General features: G+C 49.0%; 1 protein-coding gene and 1 long non-coding RNA gene across 2 annotated transcripts; one reads left to right on the forward strand and one right to left on the reverse strand.

Moving 5' to 3' along the window:
- Positions 1 to 5,655: 5,655 nt before the first annotated feature.
- On the forward strand, positions 5,656 to 20,577 carry LOC144740538 (uncharacterized). Its single transcript, XM_078623381.1, has 7 exons — positions 5,656 to 8,509; positions 12,123 to 12,380; positions 15,532 to 15,613; positions 16,293 to 16,462; positions 17,653 to 17,713; positions 18,320 to 18,866; positions 19,855 to 20,577. The coding sequence occupies exon 7, from the start codon at positions 20,009 to 20,011 to the stop codon at positions 20,387 to 20,389; it is 381 nt and encodes a 126-aa protein (XP_078479507.1). The 5' UTR covers positions 5,656 to 8,509; positions 12,123 to 12,380; positions 15,532 to 15,613; positions 16,293 to 16,462; positions 17,653 to 17,713; positions 18,320 to 18,866; positions 19,855 to 20,008; the 3' UTR covers positions 20,390 to 20,577.
- LOC144740539 (uncharacterized) lies at positions 10,544 to 23,387 on the reverse strand. The gene is made up of 3 exons (XR_013589657.1): positions 23,303 to 23,387; positions 22,199 to 22,346; positions 10,544 to 12,348 (listed from the first exon to the last, which is right to left on the reverse strand). It is a non-coding gene; the product is annotated as an uncharacterized LOC144740539 (long non-coding RNA).
- Between the last annotated feature and the right edge of the window lie 366 nt (positions 23,388 to 23,753).

Consider the following 23,753-nt stretch of genomic DNA (forward strand, 5'->3'; position numbering starts at 1 on the left):
AGGATGACTGGTGAGTGGTGAGGGTGATTAGTGAGTGGTGAGGGTGATTAGTGAGTAGTGAGGGTGAGTGGTGAGTGGAGAGGGAGATAGTGAGTGGTGAGCGTGAGTGGTGAGGGTGAATGGTGGTGGTGAGGGTGAGTGGTAAGCGTGAGTGGTGAGGGAGAGGGTGAGTGGTGAGTGGCGAGGCTGAATGGTCATGGTGAATGGTGAGTGTGAGTGGTGAGGGTTAGTGGTGATTGGTGATTGGTGAGTGGTGAGGGTGAGTGGTGAGGGTGAGTGGTGAGGGTGAGTGGTTAGGGGTGTGTGGTGGGGATGAGTGGTGAGGGTTAGTGGTGAGGGTGAGTGGTGAGGGTGAGTAGTTAGGGTTTATGGTGATGGTGAGTGGTGAGGATGAGTGGTGAGGGTGAGTGGTGAGGGTAAGTGGTGATGGTGAGTAGTGAGGTGAGTGGTGAGGGTGAGTGGTGAGGGTGAGTGGTGAGGGTGAGTGGTTAGGGGTGAGTGGTGGGGATGAGTGGTGAGGGTTAGTGGTGAGGGTGAGTGGTGAGGGTAAGTAGTTAGGGTTTATGGTGATGGTGAGTGGTGAGGGTGAGTGGTGAGGGTGAGTGGTGAGGGGTAAGTGGTGAGGGGTGAGGGTGAGTGGTGACGTTGAGTGGTGAGTAGTAAGGGTGAGTGGTGAGGGTGAGGGTAAGTGGTGAGGGTGAGTGGTGAGGGTTAGTGGTGAGGGTGAGTGGTTAAGGTTTATGGTGAGTGGTGAGGATGAGTGGTGAGGGTGAGTGGTGAGGGTGAGTGGTGAGGGTGAGTGGTTAGGGGTGAGTGGTGGGGATGAGTGGTGAGGATTAGTGGTGAGGGTGAGTGGTGAGGGTGAGTAGTTAGGGTTTATGGTGATGGTGAGTGGTGAGGATGAGTGGTGAGGGTGAGTGCTGAGTGGTGAGGGTGAGTGGTGAGAGATTCGTTAGTTTTGAGGGTGAGTGGTGAGGGTTAGTGGAGAGTGGTGATTGGTCAGTGGTGATTCGTCAGGATGAATGGTGAGTAGTGAGGGTGAGGTTGAGTGGTGAGGTTGAGTGGTGAGGGTGAGTGGTGAGGGTGAGTGGTGAGGGTGAATGGTGAGAGTGAGTGGTGAGTGGTGAGGGAGAGTGGTGAGGGTGAGTGGTGATGGTGAGGGGTGAGTGGTGAGGGTGAGGGGTGAGTGGTGAGGGGTGAGGGTGAGTGATGACGAAGAGTGGTGAGGTTGAGTGGTGAGTAGTAAGGGTGAGTGGTGATGGTGAGGGTTAGTGGTGAGGGTGAGTGGTGAGTGGTCAGTGGTGAGGGGTCAGGGTTAGTGGTGAGGGTGAGTGGTAATGGTGAGGGGTGAGTGGTGAGTGGTGAGGGTGAGTGGTGAGTGGTGACGGTGAGTGGTGAGGGAGAGTGGTGAGGGAGAGGGGTTAGGGTGAGTGTTGAGGGTGAATGGTGAGGGTGAGTGGTGAGGGTGAGTGGTGAGGTTGAGTGGTGAGGTTAAGTGGTGAGGGTGTGTGGTGAGGGTGAGTGGGGAGGGTGAGTGCTGAGGGTGTGGTGAGAGTGAGTGGTGAGGGTGAGTGGTGAGGGTGAGTGGTTAGGATTTGTGATGATGGTGAGTGGTGAGGGTGAGTGTTGATGTTGAGGGTGAGTGGTGAGGGTGTGTGGTGAATAGTAAGGGTGAGTGGTGAGAGTGAGTGGTGAGGGTAAGGGTGAGTGGTCAGTGGTGAGGTTGAGTGGTGAGTAGGAAGGGTGAGTGGTGAGTGGGGAGGGTGAATGCTCAGGGTTGAGGGTTAGTGGTGAGGTTGAGTGGTGAGTAGGAAGGGTGAGTGGGGAGGGTGAGTGGTCAGTGGTGAGGGGTCAGGGTTAGTGGTGAGGGTGAGTGGTGAGGGTGAGGGTTAGTGGTGAGGGGTTGGTGGTGGTGAGGGTGAGTGATGAGGGTGAGTGGTGAGGGTGAGTGGTGAGCGTGAGTGGTGAGGGTGAGTGGTGAGGGTGAGTGGTGATGGTGAGTAGTGACGGTGAGTGGTGAGGGTCAGTGGTGAAGGTGAGTGGTGAAGGTGATTAGTAAGTAGTGAGGATGACTGGTGAGTGGTGAGGGTGATTAGTGAGTGGTGAGGGTGATTAGTGAGTAGTGAGGGTGAGTGGTGAGGGTGAGTGGAGAGGGAGATAGTGAGTGGTGAGCGTGAGTGGTGAGGGTGAGTGGTGGTGGTGAGGGTGAGTGGTAAGCGTGAGTGGTGAGGGAGAGGGTGAGTGGTGAGTGGCGAGGCTGAATGGTCATGGTGAATGGTGAGAGTGAGTGGTGAGGGTTAGTGGTGATTGGTGATTGGTGAGTGGTGAGGGTGAGTGGTGAGGGTGAGTGGTGAGGGTGAGTGGTTAGGGGTGAGTGGTGGGGATGAGTGGTGAGGGTTAGTGGTGAGGGTGAGTGGTGAGGGTGAGTAGTTAGGGTTTATGGTGATGGTGAGTGGTGAGGATGAGTGGTGAGGGTGAGTGGTGAGGGTAAGTGGTGATGGTGAGTAGTGAGGTGAGTGGTGAGGGTGAGTGGTGAGGGTGAGTGGTGAAGGTGATTAGTAAGTAGTGAGGATGAGTGGTGAGTGGTGAGGGTGATTAGTGAGTAGTGAGGGTGAGTGGTGAGGGTGAGTGGAGAGGGAGAGAGTGAGTGGTGAGCGTGAGTGGTGAGGGTGAGTGGTGGTGGTGAGGGTGAGTGGTAAGCGTGAGTGGTGAGGGAGAGGGTGAGTGGTGAGTGGTGAGGCTGAATGGTCATGGTGAATGGTGAGAGTGAGTGGTGAGGGTTAGTGGTGATTGGTGATTGGTGAGTGGTGAGGGTGAGTGGTGAGGGTGAGTGGTGAGGGTGAGTGGTTAGGGTGAGTGGTGGGGATGAGTGGTGAGGGTTAGTGGTGAGGGTGGTGAGTGGTGAGGTTGAGTAGTTAGGGTTTATGGTGATGGTGAGTGGTGAGGATGAGTGGTGAGGGTGAGTGGTGAGGGGTGAGGCTGAATGGTCATGGTGAATGGTGAGAGTGAGTGGTGAGGGTTAGTGGTGATTGGTGATTGGTGAGTGGTGAGGGTGAGTGGTGAGGGTAAGTGGTGAGGGTGAGTGGTTAGGGTGAGTGGTGGGGATGAGTGGTGAGGGTTAGTGGTGAGGGTGGTGAGTGGTGAGGTTGAGTAGTTAGGGTTTATGGTGATGGTGAGTGGTGAGGATGAGTGGTGAGGGTAAGTGGTGAGGGTAAGTGGTGATGGTGAGTAGTGAGGTGAGTGGTGAGGGTGAGTGGTGAGGGTGAGTGGTGAATGGTGAGGGTAAGTGGTGATGGTGAGTAGTGAGGGTGAGTGGTTAGGGGTGAGTGGTGCGGATGAGTGGTGAGGGTGAGTGGTGAAGGTCAGTGGTGAAGGTGAGTGGTGAAGGTGATTAGTAAGTAGTGAGGATGAGTGGTGAGTGGTGAGGGTGATTAGTGAGTAGTGAGGGTGAGTGGTGAGGGTGAGTGGAGAGGGAGAGAGTGAGTGGTGAGCGTGAGTGGTGAGGGTGAGTGGTGGTGGTGAGGGTGAGTGGTAAGTGTGAGTGGTGAGGGAGAGGGTGAGTGGTGAGGGTGAGTGGTGAGTGGTGAGGCTGAATGGTCTGGGTGAATGGTGAGAGTGAGTGGTGAGTGGTGAGGCTGAATGGTCATGGTGAATGGTGAGAGTGAGTGGTGAGGGTTAGTGGCGATTGGTGAGTGGTGAGGGTAAGTGGTGAGGGTGAGTGGTGAGGGTGAGGGAGATTGGTGAGGGAGATTGGTGAGTGGTGAGTTGTGATGGTGAATGGTGAGGGTGAGTAGTGAGTGGGAGTGGTGAGGATGAGTGGTGAGTGTGAGTTGTGAGTGGTGAAAGGTATTGTCAAAGCCCACCGGGCTTTGACAATACCTTAGTAGCTGTGTATATATGTAAGGTTATTAATAAAGCTATTTTTCACCCGGGCAACGCCGGGTACTTCTGCTAGTTATATATAAAAGTCTCCGCGCGCTCGCACTTGCGGAGGATTTGGCTCTCGGACGGTGGGGTTTAAGACCGAAATCATTTCCCAGGCCCTAAGCCCCGTGGTGGGAATAGGCTATTCCGTTTTCCCGTCCGTAAACTTTAAAGTAGTTTAATTAACACATTTGTGCCGTTTCTATTATTCATTATTTACTTATTGCGCGACATCGACCGTACCAAGTGACGCCAATTGCGTGGGGGGGGGGGCAGACCCTGCCAAGTGATGCGCGTTCGCTCCAGCTCACGGGAGACATTTTCTTTTACGCGTTTTACAGTCAACACGTACACACATAACTCTGCGGATATTTATTCACAGTGTCATGTCCTCTTCACCCCCCCCCCACCAACACGATGCGTTCAGTTTATACTACAGACTCCGTAGATAATATTTTACTGCTTACATACCATTATTCTTGCATGGGCGCCGGATGTTGGAGAGGGGGTAGCGGCCCAGCCCCTAGCCTGGCAACGTGCCAACTCCGCGCCTCGCCAATGTAGGCCAGGACGGGGGCTACGCATCGCACAAGGCCTCAACACGCCTATGCTAAGTACAATTTTCCTTGCTTCTTACGCTAACAACTCAAGTCCATTGTTTATTATTGTTAAACACATTAGTTGACAAACATTACAATAATAATGTCTGTGTGCAGATAAAAACTCAGCTTCATTGTTTACCATTATGAAACAAGTTCACAGATGTTACAACAATTATGTTTGCGTGAAGATAACAACTCAGGTTCATTGTTTACCATTATGAAACGAGTTGACATGTTACAATAATTATGTTTGTGTACAGAAAACTCTTTTTGGATTTTTGGGTTCCTCAATTTCCCATTTTTTTGCTGCGCTTTTATAACGCTGCCACTGTCTACTGCCAGTCTGTGATTTCTGCTTATTTCTTAAATGCATTTTTGTTGTTTCCATCGCTCACGTCACGCTATTTACTCATACGTAGTACTGCGATACTGATAGCTGTGCCATCATCGGGGATTGCTGTGCCCGTCGATGTGTGTGTGTGAGTCCATGTGTGTGTCTGAGTCCATATGTGTGTGCGTGTAGAGCCATGCGTGTCTTTAACTCCATGTGAGTCTTTTTCGAACGGACAACGTCAAAGTGTTTATGTGTGTGTGTTAGTCCATATGTGTGTGTCAGTCGATCTGTGTGCGTGTACGTCGATGTGTATGTCAGTCCATATGTGTGTGTTAGTCCACATGTGTGTGTAAGTCTATACATGTGTGTGTCACTCGATGTGTGTGTGTAAGTCAATGCGTCTGTGTGTGAGTCCATATGTGTGTGTTAATCCATGTCTGTGTATCTAAAGTAGATATCTGTGTGTCACAGTCCATATGTGTATGTGTGTATGTCAGTCTATGTATGTGTAAGTTCATGTGTGTGTGTCTTAGTCCATATGTGTGTGTGTGTGTACGTACATATGTGTGTTCTTGGTTCTTTCGGTAAAGTCACGTAGAAGGAAAGTAGTAAAATAATAAAAATAAAACATAATCAAATAATTCGCATGACGTTTCGGCCACAACGCAAACAGCCGTCTTCAGGTGGAGAACAGGTCTGTCGAGAAGGCAGAGTCTCGACAGACCTGTTCTCCACCTGAAGACGGCTGTTTGCGTTGTGGCCGAAACGTCGTGAGAATTATTTTATTGTTTTATTTTTATAATTTTATTATTTTCCTTCTACGTGACTTTACCGAAAGAACCAAGAAGATGAATCCCTGCAGTCACGAAAGCTTTAAATCGAAATCCATTAATTTACTCTCACTGTAGAACAAGGGGAGATCATACAAACTACACTCACTGTAGAACAGGGGTAGAATATCTTCTTGGTTCTTTCGGTAAAGTCACGTAGAAGGGAAATAATAAAATAATAAAAATAAAACATAATAAAATACAATTCTCACGACGTTTCGGCCACAACGCAAGCAGCCGTCCTCAGGTGAAGAACAGGTCTGTCGGAAAGACAGCGTCTGCATGAGCACCACCAAGCTTGGCAGCGTATATTTAAGCTGGGTTAGAGGGGGAAGGGCGCCTTGACAAAGGAATTTGCATATGAAGATGAATTTAGCATATTCATGGTAAATGCAGATATGGGATTAGTCACTACTTGTGAAATGCGTGGGAGGTGGGGGGGGTCTCAAAGCCATATTATGCCCGTGCATTATGTAGGATTAGCAGCAACAAAGGGAGGAAGTAGCAGTAATAAAGGGAAGGAATTTTTAATAGTGTAGAGGTGTTACGGATGGCAAACAAACATACTGGGCGTGGTGATGACCGTACGCGAGGAGATGCTTACATCCACGCCCGCACCGTTTAGCCTGGGGGGCTAACACGGCGCTGGGATCCCCCACGGCCCCACCCCTCAGGGGGGGAATTGCTATATAAGGCGGTGAGCCGGAGGGCTCGGGGTTCAGTGTTCAGCTTAAACCAGTGAAGCAAGAAGACCAGCTAGATAGGCCCTGGGACTCCCCTGGATCGCTGTCCTTCTCAGGACCGACCAGGGCAAGCCAGTGGCATGGCCCCGAGAGCCCAGAGCTGATGTTCTTCTAAGAGCCGGTCTGGTGACTCAGGGTGCCGTGATCCCAGCTTAACCAGAGCTGGGTCAGCTAGCCTCCCCTAGCCCTGTAGTAGAGGACCTGGGAGTAGGCTAGCCGGGGTAGAGATAGAGGGATCTCCCTGTTAGACGGGTGAAGGGGCCGATACCCCTTCGAGTGTTGTATATCTCGGCCTGTAATACAAATGTGTTTAATAAATAAGTGTGCCTCCGACTACGTCGTCCAAGTCTCCTTGAACCATACTACAATAGTAAGGTGCTGCAGCAGCCAGACCACCACGTAAAAAAACTAAAATATAAACTACATCAATATCATCAGTATACTAAATATACTCTCCAATATTCTGAGCTACTAACAGTAAGTCATACATTACAATTGTCGCAAATAATATAATATGCCTCCAGCTAAACTTTTTCCTTACATCACACGGATCTACCCCGTACGGGTAGAATATACAAACTCCACTCACTTCCTCTTACTATGTAGAACAGGGGTAGATCATACAAACTCAACTCACACACTCTTACTACAGAACAGGGGGAAATCATACAAGCTCCATTCACTCAATCATATTCTGCAAAATGGGGAGAGAAAATAAACTCCACTCACTCTGTAGAACTGGGGAAGATCATACAATCTCCACTGTGAATCTTTATAAGACAGAGAAGTTACAAACTCTACTCATTCAATCTCACTCTGCAGAACAGGGGGAGATCATACAAACTGCACTCACTCACCTTCTGTAGAACTGGTTGACTTGGGCGATATTGGGATTGGGAGAGGATGGGCAGCACTTGTCGGGAGCGCATCAGCAGTCGGCCATTGCTATTGTGGTTCGTGAAAGAAAGATGAGGCGAGTAGTCTTTCTAGCTGATGAAACTGAGTGTGCCGGACTGCTTTGCATTGTACACCATGTTTAGGTCGTGCATGGAGAACCAATCTGACAGTTGTCCTTGTGCAGTGTTGTTGTTAGAATACCCCCACATGTAGTGTTGGCTGTTGAAGTCGTCAATGTTGACGGTTGGGGGCACTGAAGACTGCATTGCATATCGGGCCAGAGGTCATTTGGTGGCTTGTAAAAATGTGTGATGATCAGCTTCCCTCGCATTAGCTTTCCCATTGAGAAACTTCATTTAACAGGAAGACCAGTTGAAGGTTGCTGTCTCCCTCCCAGAGACCGTGACAAAGACGCAGATACAGAGTTAGACAAACACCGAGATAGATTCAGACACACAGAAAAAGTGATACAGGGAGACACTGAGACAGCGAGACGGAGAGGCACATCAACGTTGTGATACAGATACACAAAGACAGAGAGACAGCAAACAGGGAGACAGAGCCACGCAGGAAGACATGGAGAGACCCAGGTAGATACGCAGAGCACAGGAAGACATGGAGAAACAGACACACACAGGGAAGCACCAGGATACACAGAGACAAACAGGGATATGGGGAGAGACAGAGTGATAGTGATCCCAGTAACAGGATATATAGGAGCAACAGAGGACAGTGATCAGCAAGGTCCAGGATATCAAATCGAACTCGAACTTGTGACAATGAGTCCCAGTGTGAAAACGAACCGTAGTAATTGTGTACAATGTTTATTAGGTTTATTAGGCTAACTCTGTTAACCTCGGAACCATGATCCTGTGGGACATGGAGCGGGGAATCCCAGGAATATAGATACAAAGCAGCTTATCACGTTGCTGCATTGTCAGCATAACGATAGACACTTGGCTGAATATATCAGGTTTTCAGGCGTTCGTAGCCACTGCGTGCTTCCAGTCGTATGCGTTGAGACATCGTGACTCCCCTTGGCAGATTCCATACACCCCCTGCTCACACGCATCCATGACTTTCCACCCTGGGCCTGTTCTGCTCACGCTGTGCCCTGGCTACTCGTGTTCTTCAGAGCGAGAAACCACAGACTGGACCTCTGTGGGACTGGCATGGCAGGTACGTACAACCGTGCGGGCGTGTTGTGGTAAATCGTTAGTTGTGTTATTTCCCTTTGTTACTCCGATGCGCCTGGCCATTCAGGATTAGGGATGCCCCAACTATCAGACTGAGTGGTGGTGGTGTTGGAGTTAATAAAAAAGGGTTATTGCATCTAGGGTGAGTGCCGGATGGACCATGTTAGTAGAATAAAAGGGGGAGACATACACCTCCACTACATCTGTGTATCTGTGTCTCTGTGCATCTGTCTGTATTTCTGTCTTTGTGATTCTGTCTGTCTGTTTTTGTGTCTCTGTTTAAGCGTTTGTATATTTGTTTCTTCGTATTTTTTGCGGTGTTTCTTTGACTGTATGTTTCTGTACCTTTGTTTCTGTCTTTGTCTCTGTGTCACCGTGTTTTTGTTTGTGTCTTCGTGTTTCTGTGTCTGTGTCTCTCTCTTGCACTGAGTGTTCTGCAATCTTTTCACGTGAGGGAAGCTACCCCCTCTCCATCTGAAAACGTCATCATCCAATTAACTCAACATGTCATAAATAATAGCGTAGCATGTGAGGCTTAGACTGGATTAAAATATACAATAGGCACAATAGGCGACGTTTTTGGAAATGGACTTCCCTTCTTTTCATAGCACATGCACAGAGAAGCCAGGAGAGAGGCAGATTGGATGCTAAGAGCTGGAGGCTGCATTGGTTTACACCATGGGCCTGGGGCCCGATGAGAATCACATTTCACACGAGTTTGAACGTTCAGGTTCTCATCAGCGGCAGAGTCAGGCTCGATTGAGCCTGATGAAGGTGAATCTGCTGCTGATGAGACAATGAAAGTCAAAACCGGTCCCGAGTATTGCTGGAACTGAAAAAAATGGTTCAAGCAAGCCTGACTCTTGGTGAGACACTGAATGTTAAAACCGGGCCAGAGTTTTACTTGTGTAGAGTAGTAAATAATGACGTTACGTCACGCTCGCCCTCCGGTGCAGTGACCTCAGAGAGTGACGTCATGCACGGCGGGTGGGACGGTGACGTCATGTCCCCCGGGGATATTTAGGGTCGGACCCGTGACGTGTTACGGGGAGCCAGGAACGTGGGAAGTTGAAGTTGGGACCGAGGGTATGGGGAAATTAGCACCAGGCTAGGGTAGCCTGTGTGAGTGCTAGCCCCTGTACCCTTCCCCTGGGGTGTGGACTGTAGGCAGAGAGCGTGCAGTACACGGAGTCGTGTGTGAAGAAAAGTCCTTAATAAAACAACTGGCGCAAGCCCTTACCGGAAGCTCTGTCTCTGTGTGGTTCTACAAGATTCTCTGGGTGTCAAGATTAACCACACAACACTTGTAAGAACAAATGGTTAAAGTGAGCCAGAGGCCCTCTGATGCTTTGTCTTCATCGGCCTTGATAGCAAGCTGAGTGTTACAGAGTATCAGAGGAGGTGGGAGTGTGCGTATTTGCCTTTTCGGAGTGGGTGGAATGCTAAGTTTACCAAACTAAAGTGAGTATCCATCGCCCTGCATGAACATAAAGGGCTGTTTGATTCTGCCCACGTATGTATGTTGAACTTCTTTTGAAGCATACGTAGCCAACCGTACTAATTGGAGGTCCACGTGTGGACATAAAAGCCATCACCATCTTAACCACACGTTCATGGCGTTGCGTGAGGCTTCTAGGCTTCATGATTGCATTGTGTAGCTGATAGAGGTTCTTGAGAGGGACCTGGGGCCTAAAGGTGCGGTAGAGGGAACGGACACTGTTGGACCAGAGGAAAAACTGCACCACGTGGTGTGTGTAAACACGTCATAGTGGTAGTCAAGTTGGGAGGCTGAGTTGATTAATTGCAAGGGCCCTTAATCAGACCATGCCGATAGTGACTCATCGGGGCCACTGCGCATCAGCGTCCACATCGAGTGGAACTGTTCTATGCATGACGAGGAGGCACAAGTCCCACCGTGGGTCTCAACGGGGAGTCGGTGAAGCCCAGACCCAAACCCCCCTCCCCCCGCTCATGTGAACTCCGAGTTGCATGACATACAGACGAGTTTGAGTCGACGTTACCAATATTAGATTTTTTATTACGTCTTTTAAACCAACAATGATAATTATACAACTATGAATAAGATTAATCTTAACTGTTAACAGGTGGCCTTGGTACTTGCCCTTTTTGGCTTCATCTGTTATATCACCAGGCCACCTCAGCTCTCAAATGCTGGTTCAGCTATGCCCTTCCATGTCCTGGAAACCGTGGCGAGGTCATCCTCTGAGGACTGCCCGGATGAAAACCAGGATGGCAGGGCCCAGCGTAGGGCTAACTACACTAATGAGCTAGTCCCATGTGTATGGCGTGTGTAGTGTATAGTGTGTACAGTCAGTTCTGCTATAACGTGTGTTTTGATCACGCTAATAATGTATTAAGGAACACATTCTTTTTATAACGCGATTGAGTGAACAGAACTGCGCCGTGCGAGTAGAAATAAGCGGTTGTATGGCTGCCTCGGCATAACATCACGATGCAAGGCGCTTCTAGATGCTACCCATGCACCTCAGTCTTTGTTCAGCCTACATACGCATCTCGTGTGTCATCGCAGACTGTGTTTTACTCTATACAGTATTGCTGTATTTGTCTCGCTTTATCATGCAACTTTGTTGATTTTTTTATTACAATGCAATATTAATGAATTAATTAACCAAGTTTCTTTCAAATATTTTGTGTTTATCATGTTGTTAGTAACTTTATTTGCTAATATAAAAAAATTAAACATTATAAAGTACGTTTTTTGGGTGAAAAAGGTGTAACTTTTGATGCTATGGAAACAAATCAAGCCTTTAACATGTCTTTCCTATGCTTGCTTAATAACTAAATTACAGTCAACCCTTCTGCATCACGGCATTCCCCATCGCGGTTTCAATATATCGCGGGGTCGGCATAAGAAATTAAATGGGAATTTTTGGGGAGTTTTTGGGAGTTTTGCGAAAGCCACAGATGACATGCGAAGCTCAGCAGACGACACAAAAAGTTTAGTAACTCATAAATGCATAAAATATATGTACAGTACTGTATAACATTAATCTATTGTATCTTTTAATACCATAAATATACACAATACATTTTTTTACGTTACATTTTGTAAAAAGTTAAAGTTTTCTAAAAGAACGCAAAAGCCATCAGACGACACGCAAAGGCTGAACATGTAGAGAACTTAAAAAGTTTAGTAACTGGAGGTGCTCGCTTCGCTCGCCAAGGGGACCAAACATTTTATGCGGGTTTTCCAGATCGCGGGGGGCCTGCACCCCTAATCCCCGCGATGTGTAAGGGTCGACTGTACTTGCTTTATTACCAAATTACTTAATGACCGTATTCATGGAACCAATTACCGTCGTTAAGAGCGGTTTTATTGTATTTATGTGGGGTTAAAAAACTCAGTAGATGGGATCCGGAAGTTGCTCATGTATTCGTTTAGACGAGCGTGTGTGTGTATACGGTGTGTGGAATGTGTATACGGTGTGTGGAATGTGTACACGCCCAGGATGAGCATTACGGTCGCATGCGGTGCTTTTCTTAAAGCCACGGAAGAATGAGCATACGGCCCTGTACGCACGAACCAGATGTGACTGCTTCTTCTCTTTCTGCAGGGGCTCACCCCACTGTCTCGTCTCCTCCTTGGCGGATGCCTCTGAGTGGATTGATGTGTCCACAAGAGGCACACACGGACTCGGCACTTCCTCATCCCTCGGCACTTCCTCATCCCTCGGCATTTCCTCATCCCTCGGCATTTCCTCATCCCTCGGCATTTCCTCATCCCTCAGCCAGCTGTGCGCCAGTGCCTCTGCTGGTGTCATCCGCAGAGCTGGATCCCATCTGTTGAGACACAGAAATATGTGGCACACGTGGTAAGGGTGATAATGATGTAAGGATTTATGTGCATTTATTTCTCTCACTGTATCCATTAACTTAAGTGTGTATGTTAAACTTCTTTCGCACCGTACATAGCCAATTGCAGGTGCGGGTGAAGGACAACAAACTACATTCAATACTGAGTTATAAAAAGATGTAATTTTCAATCTAGAGTTAAAAGTTAATTTCCCAGTGATATTGTGACTCATTTGTGGTAAGCACTTTGTGTGTAATGAGTGCGACCTTAAAATGTATTCGTTCAGCAAATGTAATCTAATGCAGCTCCGTGAACACTGGACGGACATGGTTGAATCTTGCAAAAAAAGTTGTACATGCTGCAGCTTCCTAATGCTTTTTCCAGACGTCCCGTAGACTAGTGAGTTGCAATAATCGAATACACCACGATGTTGGCTATGTCATGACTCAATAGTGGCTGATTGTGTCATAGAGCCCCGATTTAAAAAAATTGCAGGACCTGACTATATATATAAAAAAAGAGAAGCAGAAATCCTCCACTATTGGTGATGACTGTCAGATGAACCTTCTGTTCTCCCCACTGTGCTACCTTGATGTATTTGTCCCCCTGGTGCTCCACTCATTGTGAACATCGCTCCACCACCCTCAATTGTTATTGGAGGGCCAATGCTTCCAACTGCCCAGTAGCCTGGCATTGCCCAGTGGCATCCTTCACGAGCCCCCTCCACATAGATGATATACATATATCGATATATGTTCCTTTTAAGGGCTTTTCTGTAAGGGTATGTGAGTCTATGGGTCTCTATAAGTGTAGAGACCATATGAGTGTATGAGTCTGGGTCTTTATATGTGTAAGGACCATGTCAGTACACGTGAGTCTATTGGTCTATTTGTAAATGTATGGCTGATGTAAGTGTATGCAAGTTTGTGGGTCTCTATGTAAGTGTGTGGACATTAAGGGCCTTCATGATGGTGGCCAACCTCAGGTAAAGCTACGTGGCCAGAAGTCAGAGCCATTCCCTGTTTACCTTGGGGTGCGCGAAAGGGATGTCCTCTGCATCCCACATTATTTAACATCTTTTCGTCCATGTAGTTTGTAGAGCCTTTGATGGCTGTACCAGAGAAATTTCCATCTGGTACAGAGATAATGGAAGACTGGGTGGGGTCGAGTAATGGCTCGCTATTGGTCAACCATGTAATGTATGCTGATCTGGTGATTGCTGCTCACTCAGAGGAGGAGTTGGAAGCACTACTGCTGAACCTGGAGATTGCCACTCAGAGGTGGGGCCTCACCATCAGCCCCACCAACACTAAGCACCTGCATGGGTATTTTGTACCATCAAACACTCCACCCCCCCATACCTGGCCAGTGTGCTTATGACCAGCTCCGGTTCGACAGCAGAGGTCTTACTGAATCAGCAGTTGGGCGTCGTTTTTTTATCGGCTGAGCAATGCTGTGTGGAAGCTATCTGGTTTGTCGCTCCACACGAAGCTTCAGATCTTCTCGGGCACAGTCATGCCCTCTCTTCTCTATGCTTGTGAAACGTGGACCCCTCTAAAGGAATATCTGTGCCTGTTATAAACGTTTAGGCTGGCCTTCCTTCGATCCATCCTAGGTTTATCCAGGCTGGATTGTGTGAGGAGCTCACACATTCTTGAAAGATTTGGACACATTCCCATCAGTGAGCTCCTCCGACAGGTAAGGCTGCATTGGCTGGGTCATGTAGCCCGCATGCCCAGCCACCGCATACCCAAGCAGCTTCTGTTTGGTTGCATCGAGGGGGATAAATTGGCACGACACGGGCTGGAGAAGAGATGGACTGCTGCGGTACGGGAGGATGTGGAGCTGAGTTGACTTGCCGAAGACTGCTACCTGCAGTGTCAAGATCGGCCTCTGGAGGAGGCTCATGAAGGACGCTACTGGGCAGGTGGAGACAGCCGCCCTCGGAGGGCAGAGGAGTGATGCGCACAACACTTAGTGGAGCGCCAGGCGGCTAAAATTCAGTAAGTTGGCACAGTAGGAGGTACAGTGGTGCATGTGTCAGTCATTTCAATCAGCCAAACCATGGCACCCGCTGGCTATGTCCCATGACCTACAGTCAGCGAGCCTTCGGCACTCCACGTCTCAAAGTGCACCTAGCCTGGCACAAGCGCCATGGTCACATCACCATCACTTAGGGGCAAATGGCGGTATTGGTATGGACCATGTGAGTGTATGAGAGTCTATAGGTCTCTCTATACACGTGTAGTGTAATAACGCGGGCTGCTGACAAGAAAGCGGTACTGGCAGCAGGGGGCAGTGCACACGTCAGCAGCGGGAGATCTAAAAAGAAGCCCAGGAAGAAATCGATCTGGAAGCCTGAGAACCCACAGCTGGTCGTGTTTGTTGATGGCCGGAAAGAGGATGCGCCCGGTAGCCAACTCGGCCACTGTACACCCCAGCCCCCACATGTCAATTGGGAAAGATGACATGCGGCCCAGGTATGCCTCTGAGGCAAGGTACGCGGGGGAACCAAAAATCTGTGAACCTGTGAATTACAAAATACAAACATAACCAATATAGCCTTTAACAGCAACACACAGGCACGAAAAAACATGTATACAAACACATGTACTCACCCATAGGTCTAGACACATGCACACACAGGTGAAGAGACGCAAACACATGTGCACACACACAAAACGTCCCCATATAGCCTTTAACAAATTTATCTGGCATTTGCTTTTAGCGAGCACCTATGAAGGCCTGAACAACACACACGAAGATGGGTGGCCAGCACCACGCCCAGCCACCTTTGTCTTCTAAACTGGTGGTGCCTAGACACCGCACATGGTACTCATTTATGGCTGAGTCGACCTAGGGGAGGCCCAGGACTGGTTCAGATATTCATGAACGCAAATTTTACTACAGTCACCAGGATTGTAGTGCTGTCGACTAACCCCAACACTACGGTTCCTCACTGCATAAACCAAGAAAAGTTCCCCCGTGTAGCCTTAGACATTGTTGGGGCAGGTGCAATTAGCGATTGTCGCTGTGACTGACGCTTGGCAAGAGCGCGCCACCTCTTCTGATTCCCCTGTTTAATCTGTATTGTGGTACATGATCGATCCACTGCTGGTTGAATTCTATCAACATAACCTGTGTGTGAATCCCTTCTGCCTCTCTTCTAGAACAACATCATGGTCAAAGACACCGTGGCTGGCACCATTAGGGGCATGGATTTTAAGACCAGCTTTACTGTGGGAAGTCAACGTGAGTGACCTCATCTGCGTGTGCCCAGCCACCGCATCCCCAAGCAGCTTTTGATCAGCCAGATAGATAGGGCTAAACGGGCATTGCACGGGCTAGAGAACATATTGACTGATGTGGTACAGAAGGATGTGGAGCTGATTGAACTTGCCAATGACTGGTACCAGCAGTGTCAAGATCAGCCTCTATGGAGGAGGCTTGTGAGGGACCCTGCTGGGTAGTTGGAGGCAGTTTCCCTCACAGCATTGAGCGGAGCACCGGGCGGCTTAAATGTAATGAGGTGGCACAGTGGAGAACACAGTTGGTGCATCTGCCAGTTATCTCAGTCAACCCATGGGACCTGGGTCTGTTCGGTGACCACCTACCAGTGGGCCTTCGACACTTCACGTCTTACAAGTACACCTAGCATGGCACAAGCACCATGTTGACGTCACCACCACTTCGTGGTGAATGGCGGTTGTTGTAAATGTGCATACCTATGTCTGTCTGTGTATGTGTTTGAGTGTCTGCGTGTGTCCGTTGTGTATGGGGTCTATGTCTGTCTTTGTGTGAGTGTCTGTGTGTGGGCATCTGTGTATGAGCATCTGTGTATGCGTATCTATGTGACTGCATGTGTGATGACGATGCTGTTAAAGGCTAAGCGAGCACAGTGCATGTATTTTTTGTTGTTGTGATTGTGCAGCCAGACACGGTGATGCCCTGCCATACATAGCTCCGGAGATGTTGCTGGGCTATGATTTATCCTGCACTGCCGACATTTGGTCACTGGGCTGCATGGTAGCAGAGATGGCCACTGGAAAGCAATTATTCCAGCCCAACAACGAAGACGATTTTCTTCTGTCCTGCATGGAGGTATTTCGCACAATGTCCGCTCGTGGGTTAGGGGGGGCCGTATGGTGATTTGGCGAATTATAGCTGTTTGTGCTGTGTGCGTGTTTACACGTGCGTGTGTGTGTACATGTGTATCTTGTACATGTGTGTACACGGTAGTGTAGCGGTTAACACGGTGCGCTACGAACCTGGAGACCCAAGTTCTATTCTGGCTCTCAGCCAACATGTGACGATTATCTGAACCGGTCGTGGGCCTCCCCTAGGTCGACTCGGATTCCAATGAGTACCTGGTGCAGTGTAAACATCACCACTAGGGAGAAAAAGGCGGTCAGGAGTGGTGTTGGCCACCCACCCCCCTCGGGTGGCGTGTCAGCCTTCAGAGGTGCTCCTCGCTAACATCACTTGCCCCAAGTCTGTTTAGGTTATACCGGGGATCTTTGTCTTGTACATGTGTGTACACGTGTTTGTCTTGTCTATGTGTGTGACCAAAAGTATGTTAAAGCTATATGGGGGATATTTGTCTTTGCCTTTGTGTATAGAATGTGTGGTGCAGTAGTTAGTGCACCGCGCTGTGCTACAAACCCCAGCAGAGAACCCGAGTTTGATTCCCACTCATGGCCACTGCCACCACCAGCACCGGTGGCAGCAATTGATCCTCATGGTGGTACACCAGGGTATCAAATAATACAAAATGGCCGAGGCAATTAAATATTTTATTTCTGGGACACTTTTTTTTCCAGGGGTGTACTTAACTCCGCGACTGGGGTACCAATCAATGTGAAATCAGTGTTACTCCGCGATGTCGAAACACCAAATATTAGCATTAAAAAATCCGTTTTCGAAAAATTAAACTTTTAAGAGTGCATTGTGTACAGCTCGTTGAGATGAGTCGATTACTGCATCGCCTACCATCACCAGACTAAAAATGACTGCATCACGGACATTATGCGAGAGCCGAGGAGCTATGGTACCCTGGGGTACCGCCCTGAGGTTCAATTATCAGAACTGGTCCCGAGGCCTCTCCTAGATCAACTCTGCTTCAAATAAGTACCTAGTTTGGTGTGTGACGTACCTGGGGCGATGTGATCAACCATGCCCTCGTGTGCCACAGTTCCAGCCTCAATACATGCTGCTACTTGCTTACAGCACTTGCCCCAACAGTCTACTGAGGGTTTATGATTGACCTCTGTCTTTGTCTGAACCGTGTGCAGAGGCTGGGTGTGCCCCCAAGAAACTTCATACATGCCGCTCCTTACGGATTGATATACTTTGGTAAGTTAAAAGGGGTGGCTTGGGGCTGTTATTGCGTAATTCCAACGGAGTGATGTGTTTTTTTTCCGAGTAGAAGGGTTGGTAGGTGGATGGGTAGATGGATGGGTAGGCGTGTGCGTGGGTGTGAGGGGGTGGCGGGGATAAGTTGCAAAACAACACCCTACCTCAAAGGTGGTGCCGGTCGGTAACGCTGTGGTAAGCAATGCCAAGGGAGAGAAGGTCAATTTCAACATGCAATTCCCCTCATGGGGCTTGTAGCCACCGCTGAGGCCAATGGGTGCGAGAGGCTGGTAACCCCTCCACCTTAAATTTAATTACCACAGCCAGTCATCTCAATCAGTCAACCCATGGTACCGGAGTCTGTCCCATGACCTCCTGCCAGTGAGCTTTTGACACTTCAGGTGGCCTTAAAGTGCACATAGCCTGGTACAAGCGCCATGGTGATGTCACTGCCACTTAGTGGCAAATGGCGGTTATTGTTGTTGAGTAGGCCGTGGGGGGATGGTTAGGTGAGTGGGTTGGCGAGTGGGTGGGTGGATAGGTGGGTGAGTGATGTGGTTTGTAACTATGTATATCTCTCTCTTCCGCTGTGCATGGCCCCTACAGGTGGTTGGAAGAAACCATGTGGTACGTCTGGGTCACGTCGTCACCGCTGAGCCATATCACAAGAGGTGGAGCTGATGTGGTACAGGAGGATGTGGAACTGAGTGAACCTGCCGATGACCTGTGCCAGCAGTGTCAAGATCGGTGTCTGTGGAGGCCCATGAAAGATGGGCAGTGGCAGGCTAAGTGCATTTTTAGGCTACTGGGCAGTGGAGTACTCCCCGCTGCTGGTGAAAATTCCTGGACCTCGTGGAAGAAGGGAAGAAACGTAAATCCTTGAAACGTGCCTCTCACCACGTGTGCCCCCGCGTGCCTCTCAACAGATGGGATCCAAATCTTCGGATGACTCCCACTCAGGCGCTCGCACACAGTTGGCTTCAGGGCATGGCCGAGGTCCATGATCAAGGGGCAGCCACGGCCACAACCAGCACCACCATTACCACCGCTACCACCACCGCTGCTAGCAGTGTGCAGGGCCTGATAGCGCTGAGATCCAGAGAAGAGGGCTCCGGAGAATACGATGCAAAGTCTGGAGCCCCGCTGAGCCACGGTAAGCAACTCTGCATGTGTCCTGTGTATGTGTTTATTATTTTTTATCGTTATTACTATGCTTGTTTATCCAGAATGAACATCATTGAGTCTCAAGACAAAATATTCAAGAGGGCCCTGCCAAGTTTTGTTCGCAGTAGGGAACAAAGTTGCTGTGTGTGATCCCAATTGAGTGCTTTAGAGGTCGATTTTGATCCAAGACCAGTGGTATTGTATTTGTGGGTTCAGTTTCGGGGAAGGAGCTGCTGAACCCAGAGGAAACCCATGCAGAACGGGGGGAGAACCCAAGTGCATTCCAGCCTACCCCACGTGTACATTCATCTGTAGACCGATTTATTTTCCATAATTGGTTTGTGAGTGAGCCCACAGAACCATGCGGCCAAATCTTCACCATCTAACCCTTCATTCACCGTAAAATGCGTTGAGGTGCGAGATGTGATATGCAAGTGCCTCATTGCGTTGTAAAGCACTCTGAGATGCCATCGAAGTCAAGATGGGCAGCTTTATCTAACACGAATCACCATCAGATATTTTTACAACAATCGTGCATGGGTGATGCGGCCCAGCGGCAGCACTCTTGATGGTTATTACTGCCATGACAGGATGTCAATACATGATGCACCCTCTCCTTTGCAGTGGATGTTGAAGATCTCCCCTAAGTTCGTTCAAAACGAGTAGGCCATTGTGTGCCAGGGGTCATATTTGTATATCATGAAAACAAAAAGAAATCATGACAAATTACTTAGTTGTATTTACAAAGCAACGCTGCCTGCTACTGTGACACTACAGCAGACTGTATGAGACACAGTGGCACATTCCTTCGTGATAATCTTGTCCCATCAGAATGACAGCTCTGACATGAAACGTACTCAATTTTTTTCATTGTTATTAAGCTCGGTTTAATCTGCCACACCAATGGGAGATGGGGAGGTGACTGCAATCTCTGTCATAGCAAAAGGTGGAGTCGTGTCGTGCGTGTGTCTTCACAGAGTGAAACCGGTGCAGCCCACCTCACTTGCCCAGACCTCTGAAGAGGAAACAGAGGTTGTGGTGGAAAATGAAGGACACCAAAAGACTGAGGTGGAGGAGGAAGAGAAAACGGAGGAACAGGATCAGGAGACAGAGGAGGAGACAGAGGAGGAGATGGATAAGGGGGCAAATATGGTGGAGGAAGAGAAGATGGTGGTGGAGATGATGGTGCAGGCGGTTGAGAAGTTAGAGAATGAGGTGACGGACGTGGAGGAGGAAGAGGAGACGGAGGAGACGGAGGAGACGGCGGAAGAGGAGCCGGAGGAGGAGGAGCCGGAGGAGGAGGAGCCGGAGGAGGAGGAGCCGGAGGAGACGGATAAGGGGGGAAATATGGTAGTGGAGGAGATGATGGTGCAGGTGTTTGAGAAGTTGGAGGAGGAAAAGGAGATGAAGGAAATAAATAAGAAGCGAGGGTGCATGGCTCGTGTGGGGAGAGCAATACGCTCACTCCTCCGCCGCGTGCTACTGTGCGGTGGCCGGTCCACCCCACAGTAGGGGTGGTAGTGGTGGTGGTCGTACATTTGTGTAAACCACGAATGCTATCACCACACCACCCACCCTCCCCCCGTGATACACATTTTTAGTCTATTAGTGTAAATATTTTTAGTCTATTTCTGTATATATTTTGTCTATTGCTGTACATATTTCCTTGGATACAAAGCATTTAATAAACCGTCCTAATTTATTCACATTTTTGTTCAGTTACATTATTGCTTTACTTGTGGTGTGGTCAATGGATATTGTTCGGTGGATCAAACCGAAACAAGGTTTTATTCGAAAATCTGTGGCTGCTGATTCTCTGGCTGGCTGGAGACTGCAAACTCACCCAGAAGCCAGGCCACAAGGACTTGGGCTCAGGGTTAGCGGCAGTAACAACCGACTTGCTTTAAATATTGCTCCAGAAGAACACCGTCATACTTTGGTTCTTCAGATGGTGCAGGTTTTAAAAAGACAACTCAATGTGTGCTGTCTTGTCTGAAGTATGGCAACACAATGCCTGTGCATACAGTGAACGTCATGACACATCCAGAATGGGTTCCTTTGAGCTTGGTGCAACAATTATTGACGATTGAGAAATGCAACATTTGTCATCATCGCGTACAGTGATTCAATAGAATATGCTGGCAAATATCTCCTTAATGTCGTACATGTTTTCCCAACTGTGAAAAATGTATGATTGAAAGTTGCCTCCATGTGCAGATGGTAATGTTTCTGGTTCTGGTCCAACAGTGACCACTATTGGATGCTGCGTGTAAAAAACGTGTTATGGAAGCCAATAGTGGTTTGGATAACAAACATTGCATTGTTTCAATCCAGGAAATCACTGCGTGGGTTTATCAGTGTTGATAATGGTTTCAAAGGAACAGCACATCGCAACAGCGCATTCCAAATGGTGTCGAACGCACTGCCTGTAATCTGGTTAGTAAGAAACACGTTTGGTTTTAAATGGATAGAACTCGACCTTCTGCCATATTCATCATTATGGACCCCGATTTGTAAGCATTAATCACACAAACCTAGCACCTGATTTATTTGAGTCGCTAAGCTCACGAGCAACAGGGCTTTTGTGGCGAGGTTTTAATGTACCCCCAGTTAGCACGGTTGCCTATGTACGCTGCAAATGAAGTTGGAGAAGGCGAGGGCTCCTAAATGACTGCAAGGCAAGGTTTTGTGACCCACATAGCACAGGGGCGACAGTGCCGGCTGGAGCCATCGCTGTTGGAACCACATGGGCAGGGGACCCAGAAGGTGTCCTCCATCCCACCATCTGCGCCAGTAGAACCACCACAACCAACAACCATAACTAAAACCACAACTAGAACCACAAATTCAACCACGAACATAACCACAACTAGAACCACAACTATAACCACAACTAGAACCACAAATTCATCCACAACTAGAACCACAGATATAACCACAACTGTAACCAAAACCAACAACTACAATTATAACCACACCCACAACTATCACCATAATATATAACCACAATTCTAAGCACTAAAACTATGGACACAACTATAACCACAACCATAATATAATCACAACTATAACCATAAAATAACCACTACAACTATAACCACACCTCCGGTTAGCACAAGTGGCTACGTACGGTGCGAAATAAGTTAAACACACCTACAAAGACAAAATAAAAAGATCTCCCGTACAGAATTTAACAGACTGTCGGGGCAAGTGCTGTTAGCGAGCACCTATGGAGGCCGGCAGTGTGGCACACAAGCGGGTGGTTGGAAAGCCCCATACCCGACCGTCTTTGTCTCCCGAGTGGCGATGTTTATTACACACAGCAACAGGTACTCATTTGAGGCAGAGTCGACGTAGGGGAGGCCCTGGACTGGTTCAGATGATCGTCACTGGTGTTGGCCGTGAGCGGGAATCGAACTTGTGTCCACGGGTTTGTAGCGCGGCGTGTTGACCGCGACTCTACCGCTCCCTACACATACATAAACGACCATGACAGCCAACATAACCACCTTCATCACAAATATAACCACAAAAACATAACATAGCCATCACAACTTTGACCACAACAACCACCAACAACAATCACAACATAACCACCATAGCTATAACTACAACCACCACGACCTCAACTATAACAACTATATCCATGACCACCGCAACCACCACGTACACAACTATTGCCACAAAAAATATAACCCCCACAACTATAATATCCACCACCTACACAACCACACTTAACCATAACCAAAAGCACTATAACCAACATAACCACCTAAACCACAACTAAAACCTCAACCACCACAACCATAACATGCAACAAAACCACCACAACAACCACATTGATCCTGCTACTCCCACACCACCGACACAACCACTGTGTCAAGGCTCTATGTCCCTGTGTGTCTCCGTGTGTCTCCGCGTGTCACTGTGTGGGTGAGTCGATGGGTGAGAGTGGTGAGTTGGTGAGTTGGTGGGTGGGTGTGTGGGCGATGGAATGGAACCTGCACCTCTGCCGCACGTGGTGGGGTAAAGGGTGGGTACGCTCACCTTGCTCCAACACGTGTAGATCAGCGTGGAAGAATAGACCAAATACCCTACTTAGCGGCCTCTAGTGGAGGCCCATTCCGCCAGCAGGCGATTGGCCTCCACAATAAATCATTCCGTGCAGAGATGAAGCAAAGTCTCCTTGACTCATCCCATCAGCCGTACGGCCGTCTGGGAGTGCCTCTCATCAGCAGCAATGGCTCAACTCGAGCGCCACTCTGGGCCGGTTTCCACCTTCAGTGCCTCATCAGCAGCAGCAGAGCCGGGCTCTGCTTGAACCGATGCCGCGAGCCCAGCAGCTGTTTAGAAGCTTGCGGCTGTGGACCGCCTTTGTCTCTCCCCCACCACTGCTGAGGTGTCCACACCATGCGAGGTTCTCACCTTCAGGCTGAGTCGACCCTGAGGAGGCCCAGACAGCGAACCGTTTCACAAGTTGGCGCCACTCGCCCCGGCGGAAGCGGAAGTAGAAGCGGGGGAGGGGGTATGGGGGGAGGGGGCTGGAGGGGGGAGGAGTTGAGAGATAGTGACGTCATGTAGGGCGTGGTTTCCTGGCCCCGCCCCCACTTGCCTCTGGCAGTTTGTGCGAAAGGCGGCGGTAGAGAGGTGCGGAGAGCAGCAGCAGCCGCGAGTGGAGATCAGCTGAGGAGTGGATCCCCGCTGTGGGTTAGTGGTGGTGTGTTCGTGGTGGTGGTGTGTCCGTGGTGGTGTGTTCGTGGTGGTGTGGTCGTGGGGTTGTTGTTAGTACTGGTGTTCGTGGTGTTGTTGTTAGTGGTGGGGTTGTTAGTAGTGGTGGGGTTGTTATTGGTGGTGGGGTTGTTAGTGGTGGTGTTAG

This window comes from Lampetra planeri, unplaced genomic scaffold (assembly GCF_965212315.1).
Source record: "Lampetra planeri unplaced genomic scaffold, kcLamPlan1.2.h2 scaffold_228, whole genome shotgun sequence".
Lineage (NCBI taxonomy): Eukaryota > Metazoa > Chordata > Hyperoartia > Petromyzontiformes > Petromyzontidae > Lampetra > Lampetra planeri.

Bases quoted from the DNA above. Each gene is read 5' to 3' on its own strand.
- LOC144740538 (XM_078623381.1), top strand. From the start codon at position 20,009: ATGGATAAGGGGGCAAATATGGTGGAGGAAGAGAAGATGGTGGTGGAG.